Source organism: Solea solea, chromosome 12 (assembly GCF_958295425.1).
Source record: "Solea solea chromosome 12, fSolSol10.1, whole genome shotgun sequence".
In the NCBI taxonomy this organism is placed as follows: domain Eukaryota; kingdom Metazoa; phylum Chordata; class Actinopteri; order Pleuronectiformes; family Soleidae; genus Solea; species Solea solea.
In genome coordinates this window covers 16,047,054-16,074,861 of record NC_081145.1, presented here as the reverse complement: position 1 = coordinate 16,074,861, position 27,808 = coordinate 16,047,054, and the positions used below count along the sequence as shown (strand labels likewise).

The window sequence follows — 27,808 nt, the reverse complement described above, 5'->3', positions numbered from 1 at the left end:
TTCCTGGGGTCTAACTGCATGCCAAACCATCACTGTAGATGCACAACACTGCCAGGGTAAACAAAATAATCTTGATAATGTGATGCAACCAAATGCAATTCGATGTAAATCCCAGTCAGACCAAACAAACTCGGCGGGTGTTGTACGCTACTCGTTCCTGTTGATATCACAGGTTAAATGTTGGCACTTTTTGAGAAACAAGCCGCAGAGTCCTTGACATGATCAATTTATTATTCATTCACTGTATTCAGCGCCAGTGAGAGCACAAGAGGACATTCACCCCTGAATATGTTCTGTGCCAGATGCCTTTGCGAAAATGCACTTGATATTGAATTTCAATAGATTTGCATTGGCATTCACTGGGCTTGCGTGTCCTTGGGTAGATCCCCGCCCAGCACCCTGCAAAATAAGAGCTCTGCCCCTGCCTACAACTGTGGCATTCACATTCCATTGTTCCTCTTCCTTTCACACTTTCGTCAATACTCCACTGCCTCCAGCTATTCAGGAGCTTCATGGACAAATGAAGCGCGGAGACATCTGCCAACCACCTATGAAAGTACCTGTGTCCTTCACTAAATGAATGGAGGCTAATTAAAATCTGACTGACTCTGAGAGCGAGAGCAAACTGGAGTGATGCAGAGTGGGTGAGAAGAAAATGTGAAGTAAAGGAAAGGGTAGACAGCAGCGCGGTTAAAGAGAGGGACTGAAATACGTTATACTGTAGTGCTCGTGAGAAAAGGAGAGATAAAGCACTTTGGGAAGTGGGCGAGTGACCAATACCCCACTTTCCCTGGTCAAAAATGGTTTAATCCTGGTTTGCAGGGGGGTTTTTTTTCCAGTGGGAAAGTGTTTAATTGGGATTCACACTTTCCCAGGTCAAACACCATGAACGAAACAATTGGGACTATTACACATTTTATCCTCCAGCTGTTTCCACTAATGTTTGCAGTGATCCTTTTCTTTTTAAAACTTATAGCACATCTATTTCATCATCTAAATCAGTGGTTCCCAAACTGGGGTAAAAAAATAAAACAAAACATGATTTGCAATCAGGCAGATTACATTACGAAACTGGCATATAAATAGACATACAGTTAAATTCTGCCAAACATTGCAGTTGATTAATATATTTGATTATTTTTAATGCCTGGAGGTCAAATATCTAAAGGGAAGGACTGTAAAAAAAGTTTGGGAAGCACTGATCTAAATGATCGATGTCAAGAGAGAAGTAAAAAGACGATGGTTGTTGTTGTTATTTTTGTCTTCTTCTGACTCACTTTGTTTCCAGCGCAATCCACGCACGGAGGAAGCAGGGGTGGAAACAAAAACAAAAAAAACCACCACAGGGCAGAACAACCACTGGCAGCGAGAATTGTGTTAATCGCCTTATTTCAGAGGCTTCACCCTGGTTTAACAATCCGTGGCATACCTGCTAATTTTAGTGTGAAAGAGGCTTAAGTTAGTGATGAGTATATGACACAGAGGGAGGACGGTGGCAGAAAGAAGGTGGACAAGACAGGGGCAGGTAGAGGGGGTGGATTCAACTGAAAAATGGAGAATGGAGGGAGCGTCGGTGTGTGTGTGAGGCAGCGCGAGAGAGAAAGAGAGAGCAATTTAAGTAGCAGAAGAAAGAGATTTAGACGGCGAGAGAAGAGGAGAGAGAGCAGCCCATAATATTAACTGTCACTCCAAGAGAGGAAGTAGGACGGAAAATTCAGTCAGTCCGCAGCCTCATTGGTAACCTTGAGCAGAGGGCTTAGGTGACAGCTGATTGGCTTTCCATGGGGCGGCGGTGATTTAGAGCCTATTAACTGTAAGACACCATTCATCTCGCCAGTGGTGACAGCTGTTACGTTTGCTAAAACAATATGTTAGGAGGTGAGATGATGAGGGGCAGCTCACGCTTGTGTCGGGGAAGCGGCCATCTCCATCTCCATTAACGCACTCCATTCCCTTGATTGGCCTGTCACATGGACACACGTGATGCAAGCAGAGCGGAGGAGGTTCGTCGAGAGTCAGCCGCGGCTTTTACTGCTGAATGAAGTGGTCGGGGGTCAAGCTGTTGTCACGGCACAATTGATTGCTGGAAAATGGCTGCGTTCCCTTTTCGTCTCCGTCTTTGCTAATTCATGTTTGTCCTGCGTGACAAACACGTCACAGCAATATCGGCAATGGGTGAATATGTATGTATTATTCAGACGAAAACTGTTGCGGATGACATGAGTGACATTCAATGGCTCTGTAGCTAAATAGCTGAGCAATGCACAGGTTTGGGGCACTATTAATATCACAAATTTTCACCAGATCTGACCTCCATGCAAAGTTCAAGAGTTTTTAAGCACGTTAACCCCCTCAAAAATGACCGCAGAGACACGGAGTAATAATAATAATAATAATCTGAAGGATAACAATAGGTTCCTCGCACAAATTCCTGCCCCTGCCATTCGTGCTCAGGCCCTGATTACTAAAATTCCAGCACAATATATCCTTAATATATACAGTATAATACCTACATGTGTATCTTGCTAAATACTCTCTGACGGTGGCACTAAAGGTTAAGTCAGAGAGGTCAGCATGATTCCACCTCTGGGAACCATGAATGCCTGCACAAACTGTCTTCTCTGGAACATGCTTTATCTTTTTCAGAAAGTGTAAGAAAGAAAAAACTTACTGAAATATTGCACTGTGTTACAAAGGCTATAGTGGAACAGCGAGTGCTAGTGCTGATTCAAATGTGGGACATAACTGTCACTGCACACTGACCTAGTATGAATATCTGCATTCATATATATATATATATATATATATACACATATATATATAATAAATGATATGACTAAGTGTTGATTTATCGCTGGGGTCACAATGGTTAACTACTGTACAGTATATAACAAGAGAAATAACAGCATATTCCTCATTGCCTCTCATAGGGAGCATCCTCACGATCTGTGTTTCATACTGCACTACACCAAGGTCTGCACCACCAAGTGTTGTTTCCTGCGGATGACTCACAAAGACGCACAAATCTGTGCCATTTCACCAGCGGCATTTCACTCTTTTTCTCTTTCTTTCTTCTCTTTTCCTCACCCCCCCCCCCCCCATCTATCCATCCCTTCCCGAACCAGCTCACTTACTCAAGCAGATGGTTTTCAATAAATGGCAGAGGGACAAAACATAGCCTGATCTTCCGTAGCCAGTTCCCTCATGGCCAGATATAAAGCAATCTGACGGAAGAGCAGCGAGACAAAGGGCTCTCCCTGCCGGCTGAACAGTATCGCCCAACTCAGAAAATAATCTTCACTGTTTGGCCTTCATTCCTCATGGGTGGAGGAAGTTGTCATTTCAGAGGACAACACTGGTTTACGGCAGTGTCATTACACCAAGCATTTATAGCAAGTGGAAAATAATATGTTGATTCAACAATGAGAGTGTTAAACATCTCATCTGATGCTCAGTTTGCCCTCAATAGGTTTCTCTTTTCAAATAATGAAAAATAAATGCTTTTAATTAGGGTTCAAACTAATCCAGTGATTAGTTTTCATATTAGCTGATTATTCAGCCGCACAACGAGTCATTTTAATGACAGCTCAGGTTTTCTTTTTCCTATTTCTTCTTAGAAAAATATGATACTATGAGTTGTATTGTGGGATTGACAGTTCAGCCAGCTATTTAAGTCTTACAAAATAAATTCATTTTGTTGAAGTGAAACAAAACAGCGCACAGTTTCCTTTATTAGGAATCATTAAAGCAAGCACCACAGATACAAGAAACAAAATAATCAGTGTCTTTTCAGCTAAATAAACTGGGCAATCATTCCCAAACAAACACGCTCAGAAACATCCAAAACAAGTGCAGAGAAGTCACAGCCAAAAATAAAACTACTGAGTGGGAGAAAATGGCAAAATGTAAAAAGTGAAAAAAAAAAAAACACCTTAACACCTGACAAACAAGTGTCAAATAAGAAAACATGTTTGTCTTGCGTGTGTGTCTGTAGGTGCAATGGACGGAGCGTCACTTTAACAGTAACACAATGATCAAAGAACCCTTTTACACTGGAAACCAGGAAGTGACTAAGGTACGTGAATAATGTGCGCACACGATCACGACACACTGTATTCAACCCACGACAACCAGTCATAAATCCACATTTAAGATCCATCCCTATGAACAACATCCATGAATCTCAGATTACTCCATGAAGATGACAACGCCACTGTGTACGTGTGTGTGTGTGTGTGTGTGTGTGTGGGTGTCTTCATACAGTGTGCGTCACACGACACTCGATCTTTGCATGAGTTAAATTAAGCCCGGGCGCATAATTTAAACAAAACTGCCATGTTTACGTGCCGTATGAGCGTGGATGGGGTTGTGCCCTCCATCACTTGCTGTCATTAATCTGGGAAAGATTTTACACCTTGTGTAAATCGATGGAGCATCGTCATCAATCACTCTTCACTCTGTGACGACCAAGTGCAGCCCCTAAATCACAGGTATAAACAAGAAAAAAAGGGGCTAATATTAGGGCTGTAAAAGACTGACAACAGAATATGTCGCACCATTTTGTTCCCCCGCTTTGTCTTTTCTTGTTTTTTATTGCTTTGTGATCAGGTTTCTCATGCAAATATCAACAGCCAGTTATTACTGAGTGGAATGCTACAACATCTAGAAAGGTTCACCTTTCCATTACAATGTTTAATCTGCTTTAAAATGCACACTTCTGCACAAAATGTCGTTATAAAAAAATATTAAATAATAATAAATACCAATTAATTTATGCACCACATGACTGTAAATTAAATGTAATACAGTATCTTCACTACTTATGCATTACCTATAAGCATCATAGACCACTGAGTATTTCCATCCTTGATCATCTATCATATTTTAGAAGACGACAGATGAGACTTTCATTAACTACAAAGTAAGATGAGAATTATTGACGTTTTCTATGTGGCTGACGTCGAAAAAAATCCACTTGACTTGACCATAAAGCAGTCAATGAAATAAACGTGATCCCATCTGGAAAAAGGAGCAGAGCGAACACCCATGTGGCATTTCGGGATATTGGTCAAGCAGAGTGCGCAGAGAGACTGTTATTTGCACTGGAGGGGTCTCTGTGAGTGACGGCGGAATTGTCTATTGTGGTTGACATTTCAGTGAGGTCACGGAGGTGAGGTGTGTGTAAACAAACGCGCGGCCAGGCAGAATGTGTACGTGTTTGCCTGTGTGTGTCGAGGGTCAGGATCACAGCAGGTGGGGAGCCCAGAGGCTCTGAGCTCATCGTGACAGGGATTGGGTTTTGAGGAAGGCTGTGCTCTTCAGTCTGTTCCAATTAGCCTGCTGCTACCTTGTGACATTAAAAAAAGGCAGCGGCAGCAGCAGCAGCAGCAGCAGCAGCGGCGGTTGGACTGATGTGTGTTCACATAAAACAAACACATCAAATCATAGGTGATGTCACTTCACTCTGTATTTAAACAGCCTCCACTTCTTCCGTCAGTTGCATTTTCAGGACGACACGACATGAATTACAGTTTATGTTTAGTAAAAATGATTGTTAATGGACAAACAAATGTGTCCTCATGATATTTCAAGATAGAATATGTAGCATTTTTCTTTAAAAAAAACAAAAACAAAAACAATATAGATCAGTGGTTCTCAAACGTTTTTTACCAGGTACTACCTGAAAAAATATTGAGCTCTCGAAGTAACACCATTATCATCAACGTTAAAATACAGTGATGTAAACTGGCGTTGATTTATTCCCAATAAGATTATTTACTCTCTCATCATCCTCCTCTTCCTCACATACTATGTCAGACACTGGTATAGTGAAATTAGATTAAGATTGAGTCAGAGATAAGGTGATGTAATTATTATTATTTGATATATTATAATCTTTTTGTTCTTTATTTCATTTTCCATTCCTCAGCTCCACTCACATACCCTGGTGTATACAGCAGAAAGTACCACCAAGAGGAAGGTTGTGTACCCCTGGTGGTACACATACCACCGTTTCAGGACCATGGATACAGATTAATCCAAAGGTAATCCCCGTCAACCATCTTTAAAGACCCACCACAAGTGTGCGGTGGTGTTTTTAATCCACAGAGACACTGCCCTCCGCCGTTATTTACTGTTTCCTCCTTGTTTTGCTCTCGTTGGTAACATTTCTGGGTGACAACTTTGGCCCAGTGTGGTAAGATCATGTTACAGTTGGGTAAGCATCAAAGGCTGCGATAATGGCAGACACAGCACATAAGAAACACAGGTTTAGTGAGGCTTAGCACAGAGCGGACAAAAGCCGTTCAAAAACCAGAGTGAATCTGGGGTTGGTCTTCACCGATGGAGAGGACGGTGATGAAGAACAACGCAGAGGTGGCCTGTTTTCTGTTAAACACGTGCTGCACAGTATTAGCAGGTTAGTTAAAGTAGCTTGAAGCTGAAGAATCAGCGTTTTTAAAACGAATGTAACATTCCTCCAAAAGTAAAGATTGCAGTGTTTACATGTCTCACGCATAATTCCACAGCATACATGCAGCCATTCTGTGTTAGTAACTTTAGTATTACTCTGCACTTTTGGTAGTGAACAGGAGAAAAACACCAGTCCACAACTCCTGTAGCCTGCGACTTTTTAAAGACTGTGCACATAGTCCACACCAGTGGCAGTCGCTGGTCTTTAAAAACAGGGGAAGCTCATTTCAGGCCCAGTTATTTATACATCAATTCTGCACACAAACAACTAGAACAAGGAAACTATGTAAAACTGAAATGCTATAATAGAGTTTTTATTTGCAGTGTTTATGTACAGAATGGGTTATATCACCGAGCAAATAACACACAACGGCCAGCTATTTGTCCACAGACTTCCACACAGGACTGAGGCAGAAAAGGCTCTGCTGCCGTGCATATTTCTGCAAACGCTGTCCATCAAAAACCGGTTCTGCCTTTCAGACAGTTCCTCCAATCATCATCGTTGACTGCTACATTGACTCAGAGAGAAGCTGAGCTTCTGCGGAAGTGGCGTTTTTGCCGCATTTGTCCAATCACCGTAGAGCTCGCTGCAGTGAAAAACCCTAATCTGTGCCGTCCCATAGAGAACAGCTGGTGGTTTTAATCCGGAGGCTGCTACGGGAATACGAAAACTCGTGTGTGATAAACAGCTGATTTTGAATGACGCGTTCTACCGCACGTTTAGTACTGAAATGTGAATACAACACAGCTGAGCTTCCCTTAGAGCAGCCACCACTGATGCACACACTGTGCATAAAGAGGACTTGAACGATGCCCTACTTATAAGACAATTGTCTTTCCATTCTATTCGCCGAGAACGTATGTTTGAGCACGGCGAACAATACTGATCGGTTCATTTCAGAGACAATCACACGGTCCGTCACTTCCTCCACTGCTCGTCCCTCTTTCTATTTCTGCCCTAAACACATGCAAGCATGTAGCAAAGCAGACCGTCATCGTGCTGACTGTACTGAGAGGACAGGGTGGAGAGAAAAGTGGGCTCTTTCTCTGAGAACTCCAACACACACACACACACAGAGAGATATGCACCTGTACGCCCAGACTCACACAAAGACAGAGCTAGTATCCCCCTGAGTTTTGCCTACTGCTGCTTCCATGAAAAATTTACACAGCAGTGATCTCATCATCTATTTTGAGCCCATCTCTGACCTAGGAATGTTTTAAAGAGCTAGTCTCCGTCTCTGCTGCTTGTGATTTCTCTTTTTACCGTTTAACAAGAGCCATACAATGTGTAAAAAGAAACCCAGGTGTGTGTGTGTGTGTGTGCGCGCGTCTCCTTCTTCTGTTTGATCATGTCACTGCTGTTTTCAATACACAAACGTTGCTCACTGTTGGAATTCACATCTCATCTCGCCAGTGTTGAAACTCATCTGGAAATGAAAGCGGCATATTTCACTCATCTTTCTGTGCATCTCCTCGCGGACACAAAAGTGGTTTTGCAGATTAAATGAACACAAAACTCCTCCGATACATCCATCTTTGGCAAGTCTGTTCTTTCATTTTCCACACACCGGACACACACACACACACCGGACACACACACACACACACACACACACACATCATATATAGTAAGTGAGTTACGGAGACACACGGAAAATCAATCGCTTTTGAGAGAACTCCATCAGCAAATTGAGTCAATTTCAGGTTTCTCTGTGTAGTCTCCGATGTAAACACTTACCACAAACACTGCCATCCAATTTTACAGCAAGAGTCAGGTCGCTCTTGAGATGAATAGTCTGGATGTGAAGTATTGATATTAAAAGCCTGTCTGCCTGTACTTGCTTTCGCACTGGTGCTGAGATGGGCTGCTCTGCCCTTATTTGTACCACAGTAAAGTGCAAAGTGTTTGGGCAGCTGCAAAAATCAACCAGCGGCAAAAATGAAATCTGACAAATTGTTTCGTAGAGCACAAAATGTCAGCGTTTGATCGCAAAAGAAAAATCTGAACTTGACTCGGGACCAATTATGAGTCTAATATTTCATATTCCTAATCTCGCTCGAAGTGATATCTTCCCACCTTCAGGGAAATGAGAGTCAAATATACCCCCAAATGGTGCTTTTAAAGTGTTTAAACACATGCATTAATTGCATTAATGAACCCAGCAGACACAGAGCAACATTAGCACTCTTGCAGAGTGACATTTCTCATGATTAAATAATAATAATAATAATGATAATATTATCAGCCAAGGCATGTACTCACAGGCAGAAGCTTTAAAAGCTTTAAAAAGGACACGTGAAGAAGGACGTACAGTATGTTGACGATACGCAGATGAACGTGTTTCACACAGAGACAGCATTTACTCTGTAGCCTAGCCTTGGTTGATTGATCAAGGCATAATTTTTTAATGATGCATCGCGTTCGAGTGAGCAAATATTCAGACTGGATGTGAGATGACGGCTTGAGCTGAAACACCATCAGCGTATAGTGAGTGTATAATTACTTTGAATTTTAACATCGTTTCACCTTCACCTGCCAGAGGAGATCAGGGAAGCAAACACATTTTTTTTTATTTGCTTTCAACTGATTTTATTGATTGTTTTATTATTTGCATATATGAGCATTTTACTTAATTATATTATATTTATTATTATTATTTTTGTATTAGAAGTACAACATGCTATGTGGACCTCAGCATGATATTTGATGGAGAGGGGGAAACATTAGTCTCTTGGAACGCATTCTGAAAATAATGAGAGGATTACACTTTCCCATCAACTAAGGGATTATGTGAAACTAAAAAGGATTAATTCAACAATTTATTGTTATTTAGCAAAAGTCTGCATTCTTTCGCGTGTCATGATGTATGTTTTCTTTAAGCTAAGTTTGTAGGACAAAACTTTTTTCAGGGACATTTTGTCCTGTCAGCAGAAAATAATGTGGTGTCTTCATTACACATTTCTGTAAGGTATCAATAGAAACTAAACGTTAATATGAAATGCATTAGGGCGTGATCAATGTAGAGCCTCATCTTACAAAAATGAGTCAGACTGTGCCGACACTAAAGAATCAACAAGTTCACTGAAAACGTGAAAGAAATGTATAAATGTAAAGAAACTGCTTAGAAAATGTAAGTAATGCCCAACGAAGTGTAGAGCTCATTGATTGCTCCCGGTATAATTACATATAAACAAATTTACAGCCATAGGAATGAGAACAAAAACACTGAACTGTACAAAAACCTTTACATGAGCTCATGGGTCAACGTTGACACTCTTTCACTTCTGTGACCTTCACATGTTTATGCCTTCATCTTCTTCAATGGCAGACATGTGGTTCCAGTTGTGAAATTAGATCAAGCTAAGACCAAAGGATCAGCGCACCGGAATCTTTAAAAACACCACGTCCCCCTGGATGCAGCAGCCTCGGCATTCATTGAAAAGAAAACAACCACACATCCACTCTTGGATGGCAAACAAACTTCAACTTAAATGTCAGGGTTCATTATTCAGGGCCATGTCTTACCTTCGCAGTAGGCATTATCTTCTCGGAGTGGGCGGAAGCCGTCCTTACACACACAGCAGTCTCCTGCCTCCAGGTTCACGCAGTCTGAGTGCTCCACACAGCTGTGGCCCTCTGAGCAGAAGTCATGACCTGCGGGAGGCGCAGACAGGAGAAGGTTGAGACCCAAAGGAGAGAAGTTATGGAGGTGGTAGAAAGGTTATGTCATCGTCACATAACCTTTCCTCAGAGTGTCCTTAGCGTGTCTTATACTTTCCCGGGCGCATTGCAGAGAAATAAATGAATTTCTTCCGAGTTCCAGAGACGCTTCAGTCTTCATAATCATTAAAAGAGAACACACATGCTAATATTATAGATGGATATGTTGAGCTAAACATCACACACATTAAAGTACTATTTGTTAATAATAAACGTTGGTAAAAACACATTTTCCAAACACTGATTTATGCTTTTACTTAAAGATCTTTAGTAAAAATGACTGCTGGTCACAAGTGAAGTCATGATTCGTCTGAATAATGTTAGATGGTGTAACATAATAGTATTTATGTTATTATAGGTTGACTTCTCCACCATACCTCTGCAGACTTTACAGCATCTGTCATTCAAGGTGATCTGCTCTGACTCTGGACAGTCGGGTTCTGGACACGGTTCACTGGGGACCACTCGATGCATCGTCTTGTCCTGTGACGAGGAGAGAGACAAAGTCCTCATGGGTTACTCTCTCAGGGCTTTGATGCAATTATGAAGGTAAGTATTCATCCATCATGTTTCATCTGTCACTCTCCCGGTTGCCCCTCCCCCCCACGTATTCATTACAAGCCAATTACGCATTTCATCAATAGCATTTTTTTTTTTTTTCATCCCAAACAACTTGTGAAAGAGGAGAAACGCGTTCTTCTTCTTCCCTCCTGTTCGTCACAATGATTTACAACGTGATTCATTGCACATCTTTATTACACAAACAGTGAATCAATCTTCTGGATTATCCCTGCATGTGTGTTTAGTCGGAGTGTAAAACCTAATTAGGGGGTTCTTTTACCCAGCATGCCTTTGGCAGGTCTCTCTAATGATCTCATCCATGTCCCCCTGACTGATGCTGATTTATACACATTAACACCATACACAGTTGGACAGAAAGAACAGACCTTCTCAATCTAGCACACAGAAATTTGAGGATAATCTCAAAAAAAGTGCTTTCATAAAGCAGCGACATCTCTACTTGTGCACCGCATGCTCACATGAAACCTGGAAGAAGCCTCTCCCTAAAAAGTCCCCAAACTACTTTCCAAACAAGCTTCATCATTGACTTTTTAACCACATAACAACCTCTTCTACCTCACCAACCCCCTGCAGCCAGCAGGCTGACAGAAGATCAGAGGCATGACAAGCAGCTGTCAAGGGAAGCCTGGAGAAATCTGCAGCCGTGGGCAGACTGACAGAACTCCCTGTCCTCATTTCTTTGATCTGCCTGGGACTGCCAGTCAGTAAACTGGGACTACAGATGGTCCAGGTGTGGCCACGCCAGCCATACAGCTGTCTGAAGCTGCAGATTTGAGCGGGGCTTTTGCAGGATTCATGGCAACGCTGGTTGCCGTGACAGAGATGTATGATTAAAAACTTCAAATCACTTTTGTGTGATTGATTGGACCTGCCTGGCATAATATCATCAAGTGAATTGCGCCCCCGAAAGTGAGCGACCCACCCATCTGGTGCTCCAGGCAGACAAAAGCACATACTCTGAAAAATAAACATGATTTGGGACCAATGTGGTGTCTGATGATTAGTGCTGAAAAATGGCTGTGGCGTCGTCCTGTGACTGACACGCCCACCGTTTTGGCCTCCAAAAGAAACGTAATTGGTGGTATTCAGCCAATCTCTTTGGATTACAAAGAATACAATGAAAGATTAGTGTGAAGAAATTCAGCAGGAGTGTAAAGTCTTGTGAACTGATTCATGGGGGGGGGGGGTATCCTCTCTGAGTGGACTAAGGTAACTGCAAGGAGTATTCAGTGAGCTAATAGTTGAAGTGTTTGGTTACATGAGTTTTCATGATATTGTGCTAATTTTCACACCTAATAGTCCATCAGAGTCAGTACGGGGACTCGCTTCAACTGGGGGTTGCGACATTCAGCCAGTCCGAGTTTGCTTTCACACTGCACTTTAGTGAAACAAACCGAAACTTTTGAATAACGTATTACCCCTCTTCGCCTGAAGCGGCGCTGCGTCAAGAGATACTAATGGAGAAGACAAGACAAACCATGAACAAGAAAACTCGCTCATCTATTGGTTACGTCTGTTTTCGCCACATATGAGCAAAACATGGAGCTGCATCAAAGCCTATAGGTCTTGGGTTTTTTATTTTGTTTTATGCAAACATACAACAAGGGGTTCAGCCATTTCTCCCCGCTATCGTTCTACACGCACGTATGTTCTGGTTGCGCTGCGTTGCAGTCCGCTTCCTGCATTTGGTTCACTTGATGCGAACCGAGACCGACGTTTGTAGGCGGACCAGAGTTCGCTTCTTCTACGCTTCCCCAAATGAAACCAGACTTTTCCGAACAAGGGTTCAATTAAGAAAGGCTGGTGTGAGTGCACCCTATGTCTCCTTCTGGTGAGTGGTTAAATAAGACTTCTTTTACATTAATATTTTGTTTTAAGTCTCCCTGCATGAGCATGTGTTGACATGACTTACCCTGCATTCAAACAGCAAACACCTGCCAGCGGAGTCGCGCACAGCCTTCCGATCACCCTCTACCAACAGCTCTCTCCCACCGAACAGGCAGACAGCTGGAAGAGGACACAGAACCATCATCAATACACAAAACTAAACACATGAGAAATAGTCACAGTGCACATATAAATGCACAATGCTCCCTTGAAAGTTATATTTCTTCGGCGGCATCATATCCAATATAATACTCCGTGTCTGAGGCGTATCTATAATGCATTACCTCTAAATAAATGATCGTGAGTGTGTCTTAAGTGTGTGTTTTGCTCCAAGATCCATAGAATGTTTCAATCTCCCTGGTTAAGCAAATTAATATTGTACTATTTAGCTAAAAAAGTGGATGAATTATTCATTATTCAGTCCCCAAACGTGTCACAAAGCAATGGCGAATTTCTGAACAAATATTCAAAAAAGGACAATGAAAATTAAGCAAATAAGTTACCCATTATAGTAAACAGTTCGTATTTATCTTGCAGTATTTTCTACATTAATGAATTGACTCATAATAACAAAAGTCATTACATGGCTTATGAAGCGTCATTATGCACAGTAAACGTGCTAATTTACTTGTTGATTTAAACAAAGCTACTGATGGAGCAAAGAAATAATGAAGACGTTGTGAGCGAAAGCGGAGCAGGAATGATGACGGCTCGAGGAAGAATGTGTCCAAATTTGAGATTGTTTGGACGCTGGTTTAAATATGATTGGCTTATTGTTCTGTACAAAATCCTTATTGCAATAAAAGATAATTCCTATCCACAGCGCGGTTGTCGTGTCTGATTGAGACACTCACCACCCCAAGTTTAAGCGAAATGGATTTCAAAATAAAATACCAAATACCCAAGTAATAAATGTATCAAAATAAAAGAAATACTGTATCCCATCACTGACTGTGTGGACAGTGTCAGAACAGCAAGGCGAGCAGAGGGTGTGTTTGATGAGCAGCCGGGGTCAGACTGATATGGGTTAGAGGAATGATTGACACTGCAGGTTGGGCCCTATTACAAAGCAGGACATCATGAAAGTGAAGGACTTCTGAAACAGTCATTTGACGTTCTACTTGACAGACCATCGGTGGGAGGGGAGGGGGGGGGGGGGAACAGACTAAGAACTTGTCCCTGCAAGGCCTTGTGCTGTGAGATAAGGCTTTTAGAGAGCCAGTCGTGTCTTTGTAGCGGGGAAACTTGCTGCTCTCTTCTCTCCAGCACTCGAGCGTGCATAATTAGCGGCGTGTGTTTGTCTACCTCACGGAGATAAGTTTGCACATGGGTGTTGAGTTTAAGGGGCTTACCTGCTATGTGTTTATATTTGTGTAACGCGGCAGCAGATCCCCGAGTCGTAAATTAAACCGCTGCGTTGCAGCCGTGACTCTTGGGTCAGCAGAAATTATGCCAACACAAGCTGATTAGAATCCAAGACTAATGGTTTATGACTGATAACAAGTTAAAACGTGTCTATTATTCGCTTTGCAAGGGAAGCAGGGCCATCAGCAGCAGCGTGTGTGTGGGAGTGTGTGCTGAGAATATACTCGAGTGAAGTCAGCTTCCGCAAGAGATGGAGATAACTGTGCAAAGAAATACTAAACACACACGCAGTACAGTATAGTGTGGTATAGCATATTATAATATAGAGGGCCCCACAGGGAGGCAGTGGTTGGCATTGTTGCATCACAGGCCCTTGGTCGAATCCCGGTTCGACCTTTCTGTGTGGAGTTTGCCTGTTGTCCCAGTGTGCGTGTGGGTTCTCCGGCTACCTCCCACTGTGACTAGGTTCATTCTAAACTGACTCCAGGTGTGAATGTGGGAGTGAATTGTTGTTCATCTCTGTATGTTTGCCCTGTGATGGACAGGCAACCTGCCCAGGGTGTACGCCGACTTTCGCCCTGTGAGCCCTCGCCTTTGGCCCTTTGTCAGCTGGGCTTGGCACCAGTGACCCTCATGTGGAGGATAAAGCAGTAGAAAAGGAGTGAGTGTGTCATTATTGTATATTCTGAGACATTTACAGTCTGCTTATAATATTTTATACAATATAGTAGTATAGTAGTATAAGTTGTCGTTATAATAACCCTGCTTATTGCACTTGCTCGATTTCGTATTTAACACTGACAGAAAACACTTTCTGCATTTTAACAGCACAAAAAAACCCCCATCGTATCTCATTTGCGTTTATATCAGAGCAATGTTGGGGTGAGAGAAGCTAATATCCTCTAAAATCCATTTCTATTGAGATGAGAATTGAGAGAATATGAGATGTAGAGGGCTACGGAGGGAAGGCTAATAAGAGTTCACTGCCGAAGATGAACCAACCCTCTGTGTAGATACGTGATGAAAGAGCATCATTTATTCAGCAAGAACATGCCAGTGCTCTGAAGTTTAAAATGGACATTTAAGAAGACTAGACCAGAAGTGATCATCATTTGAGGCATTTAACACTCCTTTCTTCTTTACTTTTCACACAGTCGTGTTCACAATTACAGAAACTATTTTCTGTCTCATGCAACAGCCACAGATTTAGTGGCTCCTGTCTGTGTGACTGGTGGCCATCTGTGTTTTGAAGCACACTCGTGAATAATTGATTGATCAATGCAAAAGGGTGGACACATCCCAAGAGGCATGTTAGGAGGTAGCTTAGCAACACAGCAGAGCCCTGGTCAATTGTTAGGCAGCTCTAGTGGAGACATCATTTGATGTGTGCTCTAAATGTGGTGGTGGAGGTGGTTTCTGTGCTGTGGTGTTTGGACATGTTTGCGCACAATAGTGTCCATGATTGCATAAGTGTGGAAGCGTGATGAGGTTAAGGGTACTCCACTCACGCTGGCACTCCATGCAGCAGGCACCCTTCACGTAGGCAGGCGCTGTGGCAGCCGGACACTGAGGGGGAGGGCAGGAGATGGCCTCGCACTGCACCGTGCCATTCTGGTGGAGCGAGAGAAAGACAAGTCGTTTAATATACTGATCGATTCTTACACGAATATCTGTAAGTAAAAGATATACGTAAAAAACAAATCTGCACACATTCATACATACAGAATACTTGTTTTCATTTCTAATCCAAGCCAACTTTATTCATAAAGCACTTTAGAAAGACCGAAAGGCAGAGCAAGGCCATTTAAGGATAGAATGGGCGTTATGTGCTCTTTCTTACGTGCTCCAGTTAAAAGACGCGCAGCTGCATTTTGAACTAGGCCGTAGCTTTGTTACGAGACACCCCCACCCAGTTGAAAAGTGGGTAGAGCATGGGCAATTCACCAGTGAATTAAAATCTACAACTGTGGTATTTTCTTTTGATATTTTGAGCATCAAAAGCCAGTGCTGTTTTCCTCAAAAATGTACCGTAAAGGCTTACTTTATTTTATTTCATTTTACTGGTACAAACGTTGAACTCTATTAAAATGAATCAATCTCAATCTTAATGTTTCTATAATAAACGTTGGTGTGATAAAAACATATTGACAAACTTTGAAAAGTGAAAAATGGGGGGAAAAAAACTGACTCATAACCAACAGTACCTCCTACACACGTATCACTTTTAAAATGCTATTTCTGTTGCTCCGGCTCTGCCTGTAATTAGCATGGCTTCCATGGATGAAAGCTCTGTGACAGCAACATCTATGAACCTCATCTACATAATTGATAACATCTTAATGTGTGACCTTTGAGTTTCAAAGGTCATGTCTAATTGGCACACATAAGGTAAGGAACATATCCCCGTCTAATTCCTTAATTGCGGCGCAGAAATGGAAACACACCGTTCCTGGCAATGAGAGCGATTTCATAGGATGAGTGGGCAGAACAAATCCCTAATGATAATTATCATCTGTCAAGAGCAATTAGGTGCAGTGCACTGAGAGTTATGTGATTTCCTTTTTTTTTTTCTTTTTTTGTGCATGTTGGGTAGTGGTGCATGAAGGCATCTCATTGACTGGTTGGAGAACTTCAGTCGTAGAATGGGTTTCATGTTCCAAAGCTAGGTAAACTGACAGGGGGTGAAAACTGTTTGCTGATTAGATACAAGCACCAGATCTCCGTTTGCTTCTAATTTTCTTATTGGCCAATTATTCCAACTTTATGAAAGTGGGCTCCTGAGAGAACCGAGCATAACTAAGCACTGCTGTAATCCTGCATACGGTGAGGGGTTTTTAACACGGTTTCTTGGGTAACTAGGGGCAACGCTCCTACAACGCAAGGAAATAATGAAAGCACAAGCGGCCGACAATGGGGCGCCTGCACTCTGCACCTCCACCCCTACAGTAACACAGTGCGCGCACACACACACCCCCCCACCTTGACGCACTTGATGAACAAGGGAGCAAAACAAAACGACGAGGCTTACAATGGGAGCAACTGATGTATGTAAATGCAGACAATCCCACTGAGGTGTGCATACAAACACAACGCCAGGGAATAAAAAAAACAACAACACGTACAACAAACACAAAACAAGACACATTCACACCTGTAGACATACAATACCATAAACACATGCAGTATGACAAGCATGTTAATTAAAGATTCATGTTAATGATAAACACACCTAATCATATATTAAACAAATACCCTGTCTTTCTCTTTATTATAACATATACATCATGTACACACACACACACACACACACACACACAGGTTGAGCAACCCACCGTGCATGTGCAGTTCCTGCAGCCATCTGTCCAGCCCTCGTCCTCCCTGTAGACGACCCCCTTGATACTGCACGTTCTCTCACAATAGCAGCCATCCAGCCCATTCATCTTCTCCTCTGCCCTGGACAGCTGCTCACGTCGACCCCCCCGCCCCACCCCACAGAAAGAGAAACACAAAAGGCAAGAAGGAGATAAGATATGAGCACACCCTTACTGTGTGTGTGTGTGTGTGTGTGTGTGTGTGTCTAAACAGCATATTCACGCGGAGAAAGTCGTTCACCGGGAAACACACACGGCCACATAGCTGTAGTGTGTTGTTAATAAGCCACTGACTGCCTGTTGCAGTGAATGTTAACGAAAACAAAAACGTACAGCTATTATGTAGCGCACGCCTTAAACGGTAAATACTTTAAGTAAGACGATATCATACTGCGTTACCTTGCTGGATGTTTTGGCCAGGATGTCCTGCAGCTCCATGATTTTCTGCACGAGTCCATGGAAATCATTGCAGGTGGGACAAGCTGAGACGCAAGAGACGGCAAATGGGGAATTAGCGCAAGCAAATCTGTATGATATTTCTGTGATAATTGTGGAAAATGCACAATCATTTCAAGAAATTGTGGGATAACGGATGATATATTATTTCACAGATAACATCAAACTTGTGCACTGATTGTAATATTCATATAGTGGACACCTTCATTTGTGAAATATGCAAATGAAACATATACTGTGTATATATATATATATACATAGCTGTATTTTTTGAGAAATTGCCTTCTTCCTTCTTCTGAAAGAAAACTGTTTCCTAATTGCCCCGGTTGTTTTAAAACTGTTTAACTCCAGTGAATAAAGCACCTTTCAAGAATATAAATACAAACAAACAAACAGCGCGTTGCAGAATAAGTGCCCAGGCTAATTTAAATTCTATGAGATTTAAATTAAATTAAATTAAATTAAAGTAAACACCGAGTGGAAATGCATCTTAAATGTGTTGCGTAGGACCCCTCACTCACTTCTGTTCAGGTCTGGACACTGTGAGATGTAACCCTGTGGCATGACCACGATCTCCACATCCTGCATCACTCCCTAAACACAGAGACACACAGCAAACCCTTTAATGACGGAAAATACCCCCTTACAGAAAGGCAGACAGGTAATAAAAAATTAGATGAAGCACGTTAATCGGCACTGAGTGGGCAGCACCCAGAGGAGAGGTGGTATCTAAGCTTGCTCACTGTATGTTTTCCACATTAGATAACCTGGAACCAGAGCATGCACAGGAAATGTAATCTCAAAACCCAACAACCCTGTTTATGAGGACAATGACTGCAATCATAAAAATGACTCACAGGTGAAACAACAGTTATTCTGGGATTGAGAGCAAATGAAATTACAAGAGACAGAGAAGTTGTCTCTCAGATGAATCATCTCCTAACTGGACACAAAGAGAAAAGTTAAGTGCACTAGTGATGTGCAGGTTCCTAGGAGGTAGATGCATTCTCTCGCTCTCACTCTGATGAGCATTAACACAAGAAACATATTCCCAATCGGTGGCCTTTCATCCTGTGCCCAATCCCCAAACCGAGCATACACGTTACACATACACACCGACATCCTGTCACCATGGTTACCTGGCCTATTTCATTCCTTTATTTCCCTTACAGAAGTGGAGTGGTGTAAGTTAGGGGGGAAATTGTTTTTTAAATTGTCTTGCCACTTCAATTTGCTGGCCATAAATTTAAAATCCTGTGGAAGTGATGTGCTGATTTTTCATGGTAACAGGCTGAAATGGAAGCGGATAGTCACTGCGTCTATCAAACCCCCTGAAATGAAACCATAAAACTACTGCAGCCGCCGCGTGTGCATCTAGAATATACTTTATCTCCTCTGTAATTATGACTGTGCTCCATGTGATTGTATCGTCAGTAATGTGATGTATTTCAGAGCGAAATGGAATACGACGGGGTCAGAAAGGTCCAGTGTGTAAGATAAAGGGGAATATTTTAATTTGGCAGGAATTGAAAATAAAATAATTATACTGGATTTTTACAAAAGAATGAGCCTTTTATCAAATGTATCTATTATTTATGTATAAACTGACATGCAGCAGCTCTGCCATCCCATTATATTATATTATATATAGACTTATATAGGGGTTTATAAATATGGGTGGCATATGGGTGGTATATATATATATATATATATATATATATATATATATATATATATATATACATATACACACATATGTATGTGTATATATATATATATATATATATATATATATATATATATATATATATATATATATATATATATATATATATATATACACATACACATATATATATATAAGAATATAAGAACATATAAGAAAATGAAAAATACTGACACTTATTTTTCAATATAAATCTATACCAGGTCATAACTGGACATTTGACATAAGAATACAGGCTGTCAATTTTTAAAAAAGTTGATTTAATTGAGTCTGTGTTGTAATGCTGCATTATCTAAACAACCATTTGCCAGACTTTGCTTTGCACCTTCTGGTGAGTGGGGGGGGGGAAAGAAAGAAAGACTCTTTGAATTTTCAAAGCAGATCTTTTGGTGTCGAGGACGCTGTGTCTCTGCTACATGCATGCAGTATCAAGTGGGATGTGGACGGTCGTCCCATCTGTCCAGGAAATGCCAATTTGGTAAACACGGCGAGCAGCAGAGTTGAGACTGGATCACATTGTCGCAGTTATATTCATTTTCTAAAAGAAGAAAAAAATATCCGGGGGAACGAAATCTGATGACGAAATAAATCTAGGTTGCACGTGTTCAAACAGCTGCTGTTGAATTTGGGATTACCTGGATTCCAAGTGAAATGTTTGCTGCTTCTAATTTCAGATGTACAACTGTTCCTCCATTAATATCCAAATCAACTTTACGAACAAAAATTGTGTCGATGGATCTTACAACGTGTGGAGATTATAAAGAATATATTCATCCGTCGTACGTATACAGTATATGTATTCCTTTTGTGATGAAATGCTTTACTACATTCTGTCAGGTTGAGCTGACACCCACGTACACGCACAGACTGAGTGTTTCTGTGCGAGTGAGTGCATGTGAATTAATGAAGCAGCGTGTCTTGAAAAGGAAGACGTGCCAGGCAAGCAACTAATCACGGCCTCACAGTGGCGGGGAAAAAGATGCCGCTACGTGACAAGATTAGTCGGTGACCTCGAAGGCTTCTTTCATCTACCAATTAACATGGAGGAAATTCACACATACACACACACACACACACACACACACACACACACAGGTGTACGCATTGACAGGCCATCAAACACAACGCCTGACACTGACTGATTAAAATTGTTGTCGTTCCCTGTAAGCTGACATTTTAGCCCCAACAAGTCTCCCCAAAGTAGGAATATTTGAAGAGTGGACCTACTTTTAGAGAGGTTACAGTACATGTCTCTGTCTTATAAACAATGCTATAGACTGTGCTTAATGAAAGTAGTCCAGAGGCTATTCAATGACATCTTCCACATCAGTGCTGTGGGACTTGCAGAGATAATTGCTGCAGACTAAGGGAAAAGGGAGCAACAGTGATAAAAAAAAAAAATAATAATAAATTAAAAAAAAGTCAGTCCCTAGGAAAGGCAGAACAACCCTCAATTTAAAACTGTAAGCCTTGAAAAATGCATGCAATTAATTCCAAGCGTTCAAATAAATAAAAACCAAACTAGCCAAACAAAGCGGTAGAAGAGTATAAAACAAGACAGGGATGAATTGAGTGAAGAATAATTCACAACTAAAGGTAGACCAATTGGCCAATTAAATAAATCGGTTGATTATTACTTATATAAGATGTGCTCAGAAACTTGATTTGTGCTCCTAAGTGACTAAAACTTCATATTTTCATCTAAAGGTTTATTTGACAGCTGTGTTTTTGATGACCTGTTTAACATTTTGTTTGTACATATTTATTCAAATATACGTACACTGCAGAGACTTAAAAATGCTGACGGTATTTTGTATTTTTTCGTAATTTTTCACATCATTTGTAATTAGTCGTCTGTCTGTCTGTCAGTCGTCTGTCTAATGATGTAACTATTACATTTGTAAAAAAAAAAAAAAAGGCCAAAAACAATTGGTATCATCACTGGCATTAACATCTGCCATAAACCATGCTGGTCAACCTCTAATCAGGATGTGCGTCGATGTTTATGTTGTGAGGACAGTTTGTTTGGCAGTGCTGACCTTAAAGAAGCCGTGGGCAGCATTTCTCTGTCCAAGCCAGAAGGAAGCGTCCTCAGGTATGTCCATATACGGGGCTTCCACCACCCTCTCATAAATCCTGCAAAAGCACACACACGCACAGATGTCATACAAGCATGTTCTTAGTTCTGTCCATGTTTTGAGCAACTTTTTTCAGTCTCTCAGTACAGAGGAACCATATATCCCCTCACACACTGCAGGCCTTGCCCCGTTTAATCCTTCTGTTAACTCTGTCCCCGAGGAGGCTATAGATAACCACATGCTTTCTGCGATACACATGGCGTTAGCGTCTGCTTCTTTTATTGTGCCAAGGAAGATCCTTGCACATAAACAGTAACACCCATTCCGTAACAGCAGATGCATGTACAATGCTCAGGGTGCATTTGACCCAATGCCGCCGCTAGCAGAGAGCGCGGTCTGCAGTGTAGCCTCATATATTTAACCGCTAAATAAGAACCATGCCCTCAATTACACGGAGTAATTACTACATTTTTACTTTCTGCTTTATCATTCACTTTCCCTTCTGTCTCTTTCGGCCTAAATGTTGTGAAATGATTTTCCCAAACCCTGATAGAAATGTACATTTAGCAGGCAGCCTCATTAAAATGCACCCCCTTGTTCAAGGCAGAAATGATGCACCTTCGTCTGAGTAAAGGGAAGAGCAGGCATGGTAGGATGGGTTGCTCTGACACACCTTAGTAAGTAAATGTAACTGATTTAATCACAATATTGCCCAAATAAACTGTTTTTAATGTGGATCTGTCATATTGTGGGTGGCTGACTTCAGTCAGGTGAATTTCATTGGTTCATTCCTAATAATAATAATACATTTGAATCTCCAACATTGCAACACATAGTCCACCAATTCTTCATTGCCCTGCTATGACATGGTGATTGTCTTATTTTGGGTGAACACTGATAACCTACATGTCTTATTGAACCGTTTAACCATTTATCCCCCAGTTTAGGTCACGTTGGATAAAAGTGTCTACCAAAGGAGTTCATGCAAATGTCTCGAACAGTTTAAAAGCAAAATGGGAGTTATTAAACCAATCTTTTTTTCTCTTCGCACCAACCAGACAGTCAGATGTGTTATACTGGTAGAACCTAATGTAGCTCCAGGCCTCAAGCCTCCATGGGGGAGCAGAGAGTGGTTTTCAAACATCTACATCAGCTCCAGAAGAAAGGAAATAATTTGAAGAAAATATGATATTTAACATATTGCCCTCAAGAGTCACAAAATACTGTAGAAACTAGCATACATTACTCCTAAACACCAGGACAATAAGTTTGATGAGTCCGTCAAAGCAGTTCTCCGCTTCTTACCTGTTGCAGTCGACATGTAGTATGACATGAGAGGCACTGACGGCCACAGAGACCTTGTGCCACTGGTCATCAGCCAGGCTGTAAGGGAACACCTCAGTGTGGGCCAGCTGGCCTTTGGTTCGGTAGTGAAGACGCACCTCACTGCGCTGACCACTGCTCTCCAGCTCCAGGAGCCTGCAGCATAAAAAGCAGCAGCACTGGTGTTAACAGCCACACAATGACAGCCTCTGAGAATTGGCATTCCCCTGCGTTCTACAGCAATGTGTGTCGTGTCAATACTGAGGCGAAATCCCTAACTGTGTTTACACAGAAACTAGAAAGTGTCCGAACCCAGCACATCACTCATCTCCAAGCAGCACACTCACATCTGTCAAGCTTTGGTACGCCGTTTAGGATTTCATCACATCAGTAGTCAAGCATAATGGCACTATGTGGCTGTTAGGTGCAAAATCAGCACCGCTGTATAATGGCCCACATGTTGAGGTTCAACTCTTTACATCGGAGTATTAGTATTCAACGCGAATCCTCTTCTCCGCACCACTGAGATTCACCCAGCATGGTTAGACTAATGGAGAGAGCTGCCTATGCGGCTTCAAAGACTTATTTAAACTCGAGTCGTTTTCTGGGGAAAGAAAAATGAAAAGAAGAATGCGCCACACATGCACGCCAGTGCCACAAGGGCATTTATGATTTATCTGCAGATGACAACGATACAGCTGACTCTCTCTCTCCCAGCAACACGTCCTGACATGCAGTGCTGCTTTAGTAGCAAATGAATGGCTGAGAAAGCTAATCAGCGGAGAGAGTTGAGGTCATTGACATTCCCGTAAGGTCTCTTCTCAGGCCTGACGTTAATGTACAAACTGTTCAATCACGGCATTGTGTGGAATTCAGATTTCTGTTCTGATCACCCGAGGGTTGAGCTGCGGCAGAATAATGCAGAATAATGGAGAACATTATTGTGCTAACTGCAGCTAGCGTGTCATTAGTTTTTGATTCATGATTACAGACTCCACGTTTACATCGTCGATGGACTGCGAATAATACGCCGTTATTGCTTTTTTATTTACTCAGCTGGGGTGATCGTTTAAATGTTCATCAAACAGAAATATCCAAGTTTCAATCAACATATTACGAAACTGCCGAAAGGACAAAACGGAGGGAGATCCTAAATCTAGAGAACAATTAGTATTCCTCACGCAGAGAGACAAACAGGGAATACAGTGCTGTACGTTTCTGAATTATGTATAAATGCTCATACCTGTGTTCAGAATGATGGATGGAGAGGATGACCCCGGAGTTGAGGCGCTCTTGTTTGAGGGTCACCAGAACAGTGAACTCGTTCTTGCCTCTCAGTTTTTGCACCATTTGCTGTGAGACCTCAACGGGAGCCTTTACTTCCCTGGAGGAGCCTAAACGGAGACAGAAATACCAGATGTAATTCACACCACCGCAAGCCACTACATCGCCTTTGACTGTAAACATTATGAAAATAGAAAATAAAAAATGTGTCAATAACCCTCATTTTATTGCTTTTTTATATACATATATTTTCACTGTGTCCACACACATATGGCATGGTATTTGCCCAAGGTATGTATTTCTTGTGAAATGTAAAAATGTCGGCTCCTAAGTACACATCGTCTGTAATGCAATGTTTATAATAAATAGTTACATTCTTCTAATTTGGTACCTATAACATCAAGCCATTTGAAACCCATTATACCATTCATTCCCCTGTCATTAGAGCACAGACTCATGCACTCCGTGTTATTATGCTTTCATTTGCACGTACTGCCCATAATTCATATTTTGACCCATTTTCCTCTGTTTGACATATATGTACATTTCCCTCTAATCCAGCAGGTGGGGGGGGGGTTGTACAATAAATGGCTAGTGAAGGCCTATTCAGAAAATACTGAAAATTAATACTTTTTTTTGTTTTTTAACAGGACTGATGTTGGTTGAAAAAAATAATAATAATAATCATAATCTAAGATGAAATTTTATAAATAAGGTGTTGTTTAACTGCTGTTCATCTGTATGGGACATTTTTGGCACTTGCGTAGAGTGAGTAAGTGACACAACACAACAAATAGTAAAGCAAATCAATGTTGTTTGTGACATATCCAAGAAAATACTGCATATTTTGGTTCATTTTTAATTGGAAAAACTGGAATTTGAATGGCTAAAATTTGAAATATGATAATGATTTTTTTTAGATGATTAAAAAAAGTATGTATTTCAGGTAAAGTGTGTTGCATAATCTTTCAGGTCATATAGTTTTATTTTACATTACATAATTGTAGTATTGTATGTATTATTATTGTAGTTTAAAATAAATATATATGTATATATGCAAACTAAAAAAACAGTTAAATCCTTCATGTGGACACATAAAAATATTCATTAACTCAATTCTACATTCCTCTCAGCCATGATAATTGCCATAATTGTAGTGAATGAATACGAGTGGCACTTATTACTTTAAACTGACAGATGCGCAGTCGGTGAAATGAAATGCACGGCTGACATTTTAAGAATACAAGTCACTGAACAGGAAAATATGCTGCTGTACGAAACCTCGCAGCATTAGTTTGTTGGGATTTCACAGGCAATCTGCTGTAAATATTTGATGTATTAACTGCCATTTTATTTCATAAATGAAAAATCAACGCTAAACCCTCAAAACACTGACACTGAAAATACAATGTATTAAAGATAATATATGATAGCTTAAATGAGTTCATACAAAACAAGTAAAAGTATTGAGAAATTGTTCAGACACGAAGCAAAAGCTTAAGTGCGGTTGAAGTTGACATAAGGTCACCAACAAAACTTCAAGGCATCCACTTCCTCCGTAGAAAAAAGAAACAAAAAAAGGAAAATGAGATCAGTGTTCCAAACACTTTGTTCTTGGCTCTGTGCAGAGCTCGAGATATGAATCTGAGAATTTGGGCAGAAGGAGTGTGAGGCTAATGGAGCTGGTGCGGATGCAGTGGAGGTGGAGGAAGGGGGTGGCATTCTCTGTGTAGTGAGCTCTCAAGCTCCTGTTCCTACCAGTGTGCCCCCTTCCTCCTCTCCGACTCGAACACAGACGTCCATGCTACTTTAATGGAAGCATCAATAAATGATGACGTTTCTCAGAAGCAATCACATCAAAGACTTCACTTCCAGCTTTTGGATGCATGCAAGATGCCCTGGCACACTTAAGCGCTCCAGGAAGCTAACATGGCGGCGTCTCCTCGGTGTATTAACATTATTTCCAGCTTGTGGTAGAAGCCAATTACACAATGCTACATGTAATAGCGAGAAAAAAAGAGACTAGCTCATCGCTTTTATACAAGTACGATGACGTCATGCTAAGCAGGAACATGTGCTTGTATTTCTCTTGCCGCGAGCAGACACCAAGCTTTTTTTCTGGTGTCGGCTTTAAAGCTCACCGGGGACACATTTGGATTCATTTCTGTCTAAACAAAAATGCTCAATGGATTACTTCCTCCGCTGAAGAGACGCACAGAGCATGTTGTCATGCATTTTGCATTGCCAGTGGAGTATCATTGCAGCGTCATTGGCTGAGATGAGACAGATGGTCCAATGACTGCAACAGGAGTTGTGCCATGCATTAATCAATCAGCCGCCCTCAACAGATCCTACATAACAACCAAATCCAAAGAACCACTGTTGACAAGACAGGCAAAGACCAAATCAAGCCGACCGGGGTCTAAAATATCCACAGCAATGTCCGCTGGTTTCTTCGCTGTACTGTGTGTTCAACAGGGAGTGCACTGACATTTCAATCATGGACAAAATGAGCGCAGTGGGAGCAGGTGTCAGGGCGTGGTCCACACTGAGAAACAGTTGCTGAAGCAGGGGGATGGTGGAGACAGAAGACCCGCCACCGCTAGGCTGCTCCACGGCTTGGCAGCCATGGGCGTTTGATGTATGAGTGGATGACTCTCATCACCAGACTTAACACTTTGAGGTGAAGGGGCTACTTCGAACGGGACTGTGGGGGGTTGGAGGGAGGGCGGAGGATTGTGTGTCGAGTACGTAAACTGTTATGATCTCAACATTCATAACAGGACCTCCAACAATGATGAAGACAGCTTTAGTAGCAGTAACATCTACATAGTCCTGCATCAGACGCGAGAGAGCAGCACTCAAGTCTGTGCTGAGACGGGGGGGGGGGGGCATCTTTCGTCTTTGCCAAATCAGTGCGGCCCTGCAGAGAGCGCCTTTGGTCGATTATCGATTGGCAGGCACCTCGATGGGGCAGCCACCTGCTCCTAAGGACCATTCTGATGTGAGACATTGACACAAAATAGCTTTAAAACGACGACGTGACGATACAGTTGAGAGCAACACATTTTTCAGCACAATAACACATATTTTGTCATCTTTCCGAGTCATGAAGGGTGTGCTTCGAGGCATAATAAGTTTTACCAGCAGACTCGACAACTCAACCAGGCTCAACAACGTCCTTAGGAAGTGAAGCTTTGGGCTAATCTTATCTTCTGGGTACATTGTGTTCTAATGGCCACAATTTCCATCCCCTAGCTTCACTTCTAATCAAAAACTGTCTAATATAATCTGATTTTGTGTGACCCTTAGGACACACAGCTGCTCAGTTCCCCCCACACTTCCTTCACGGCATTCTCATCTAAGTATATTGACAGTGCCGCACCGGTCACCTGCACACGCATTAAGCATTTAGAGCATGTGCCCTGCAGCAAAGCTTGAGCACCGAGCTAAACCCAGCTTTAACTAAATCCCTTTCTCACACCACTTACACTTGTACCTACAATATATTTAGAGAATGTGACCTTTTTGTTCTAGTTTA

General features: G+C 41.6%; 1 protein-coding gene across 1 annotated transcript in view; it reads right to left on the bottom strand.

The window, feature by feature from the left end:
* nell2a (neural EGFL like 2a) overlaps positions 1-27,808 on the bottom strand; it is a 71,667-nt gene that overhangs the window by 37,521 nt on the left and 6,338 nt on the right. The window contains exons 3-12 of the mRNA XM_058646368.1: positions 24,227-24,377; positions 22,966-23,139; positions 21,622-21,718; positions 18,378-18,450; positions 17,800-17,882; positions 17,362-17,490; positions 15,538-15,640; positions 12,690-12,784; positions 10,573-10,678; positions 10,001-10,129 (exon numbers count right to left, since the gene is read on the bottom strand). Of these exons, the coding sequence (XP_058502351.1) occupies positions 10,001-10,129; positions 10,573-10,678; positions 12,690-12,784; positions 15,538-15,640; positions 17,362-17,490; positions 17,800-17,882; positions 18,378-18,450; positions 21,622-21,718; positions 22,966-23,139; positions 24,227-24,377 (1,140 nt within the window). The remainder of the gene's footprint in view (positions 1-10,000; positions 10,130-10,572; positions 10,679-12,689; positions 12,785-15,537; positions 15,641-17,361; positions 17,491-17,799; positions 17,883-18,377; positions 18,451-21,621; positions 21,719-22,965; positions 23,140-24,226; positions 24,378-27,808) is intronic.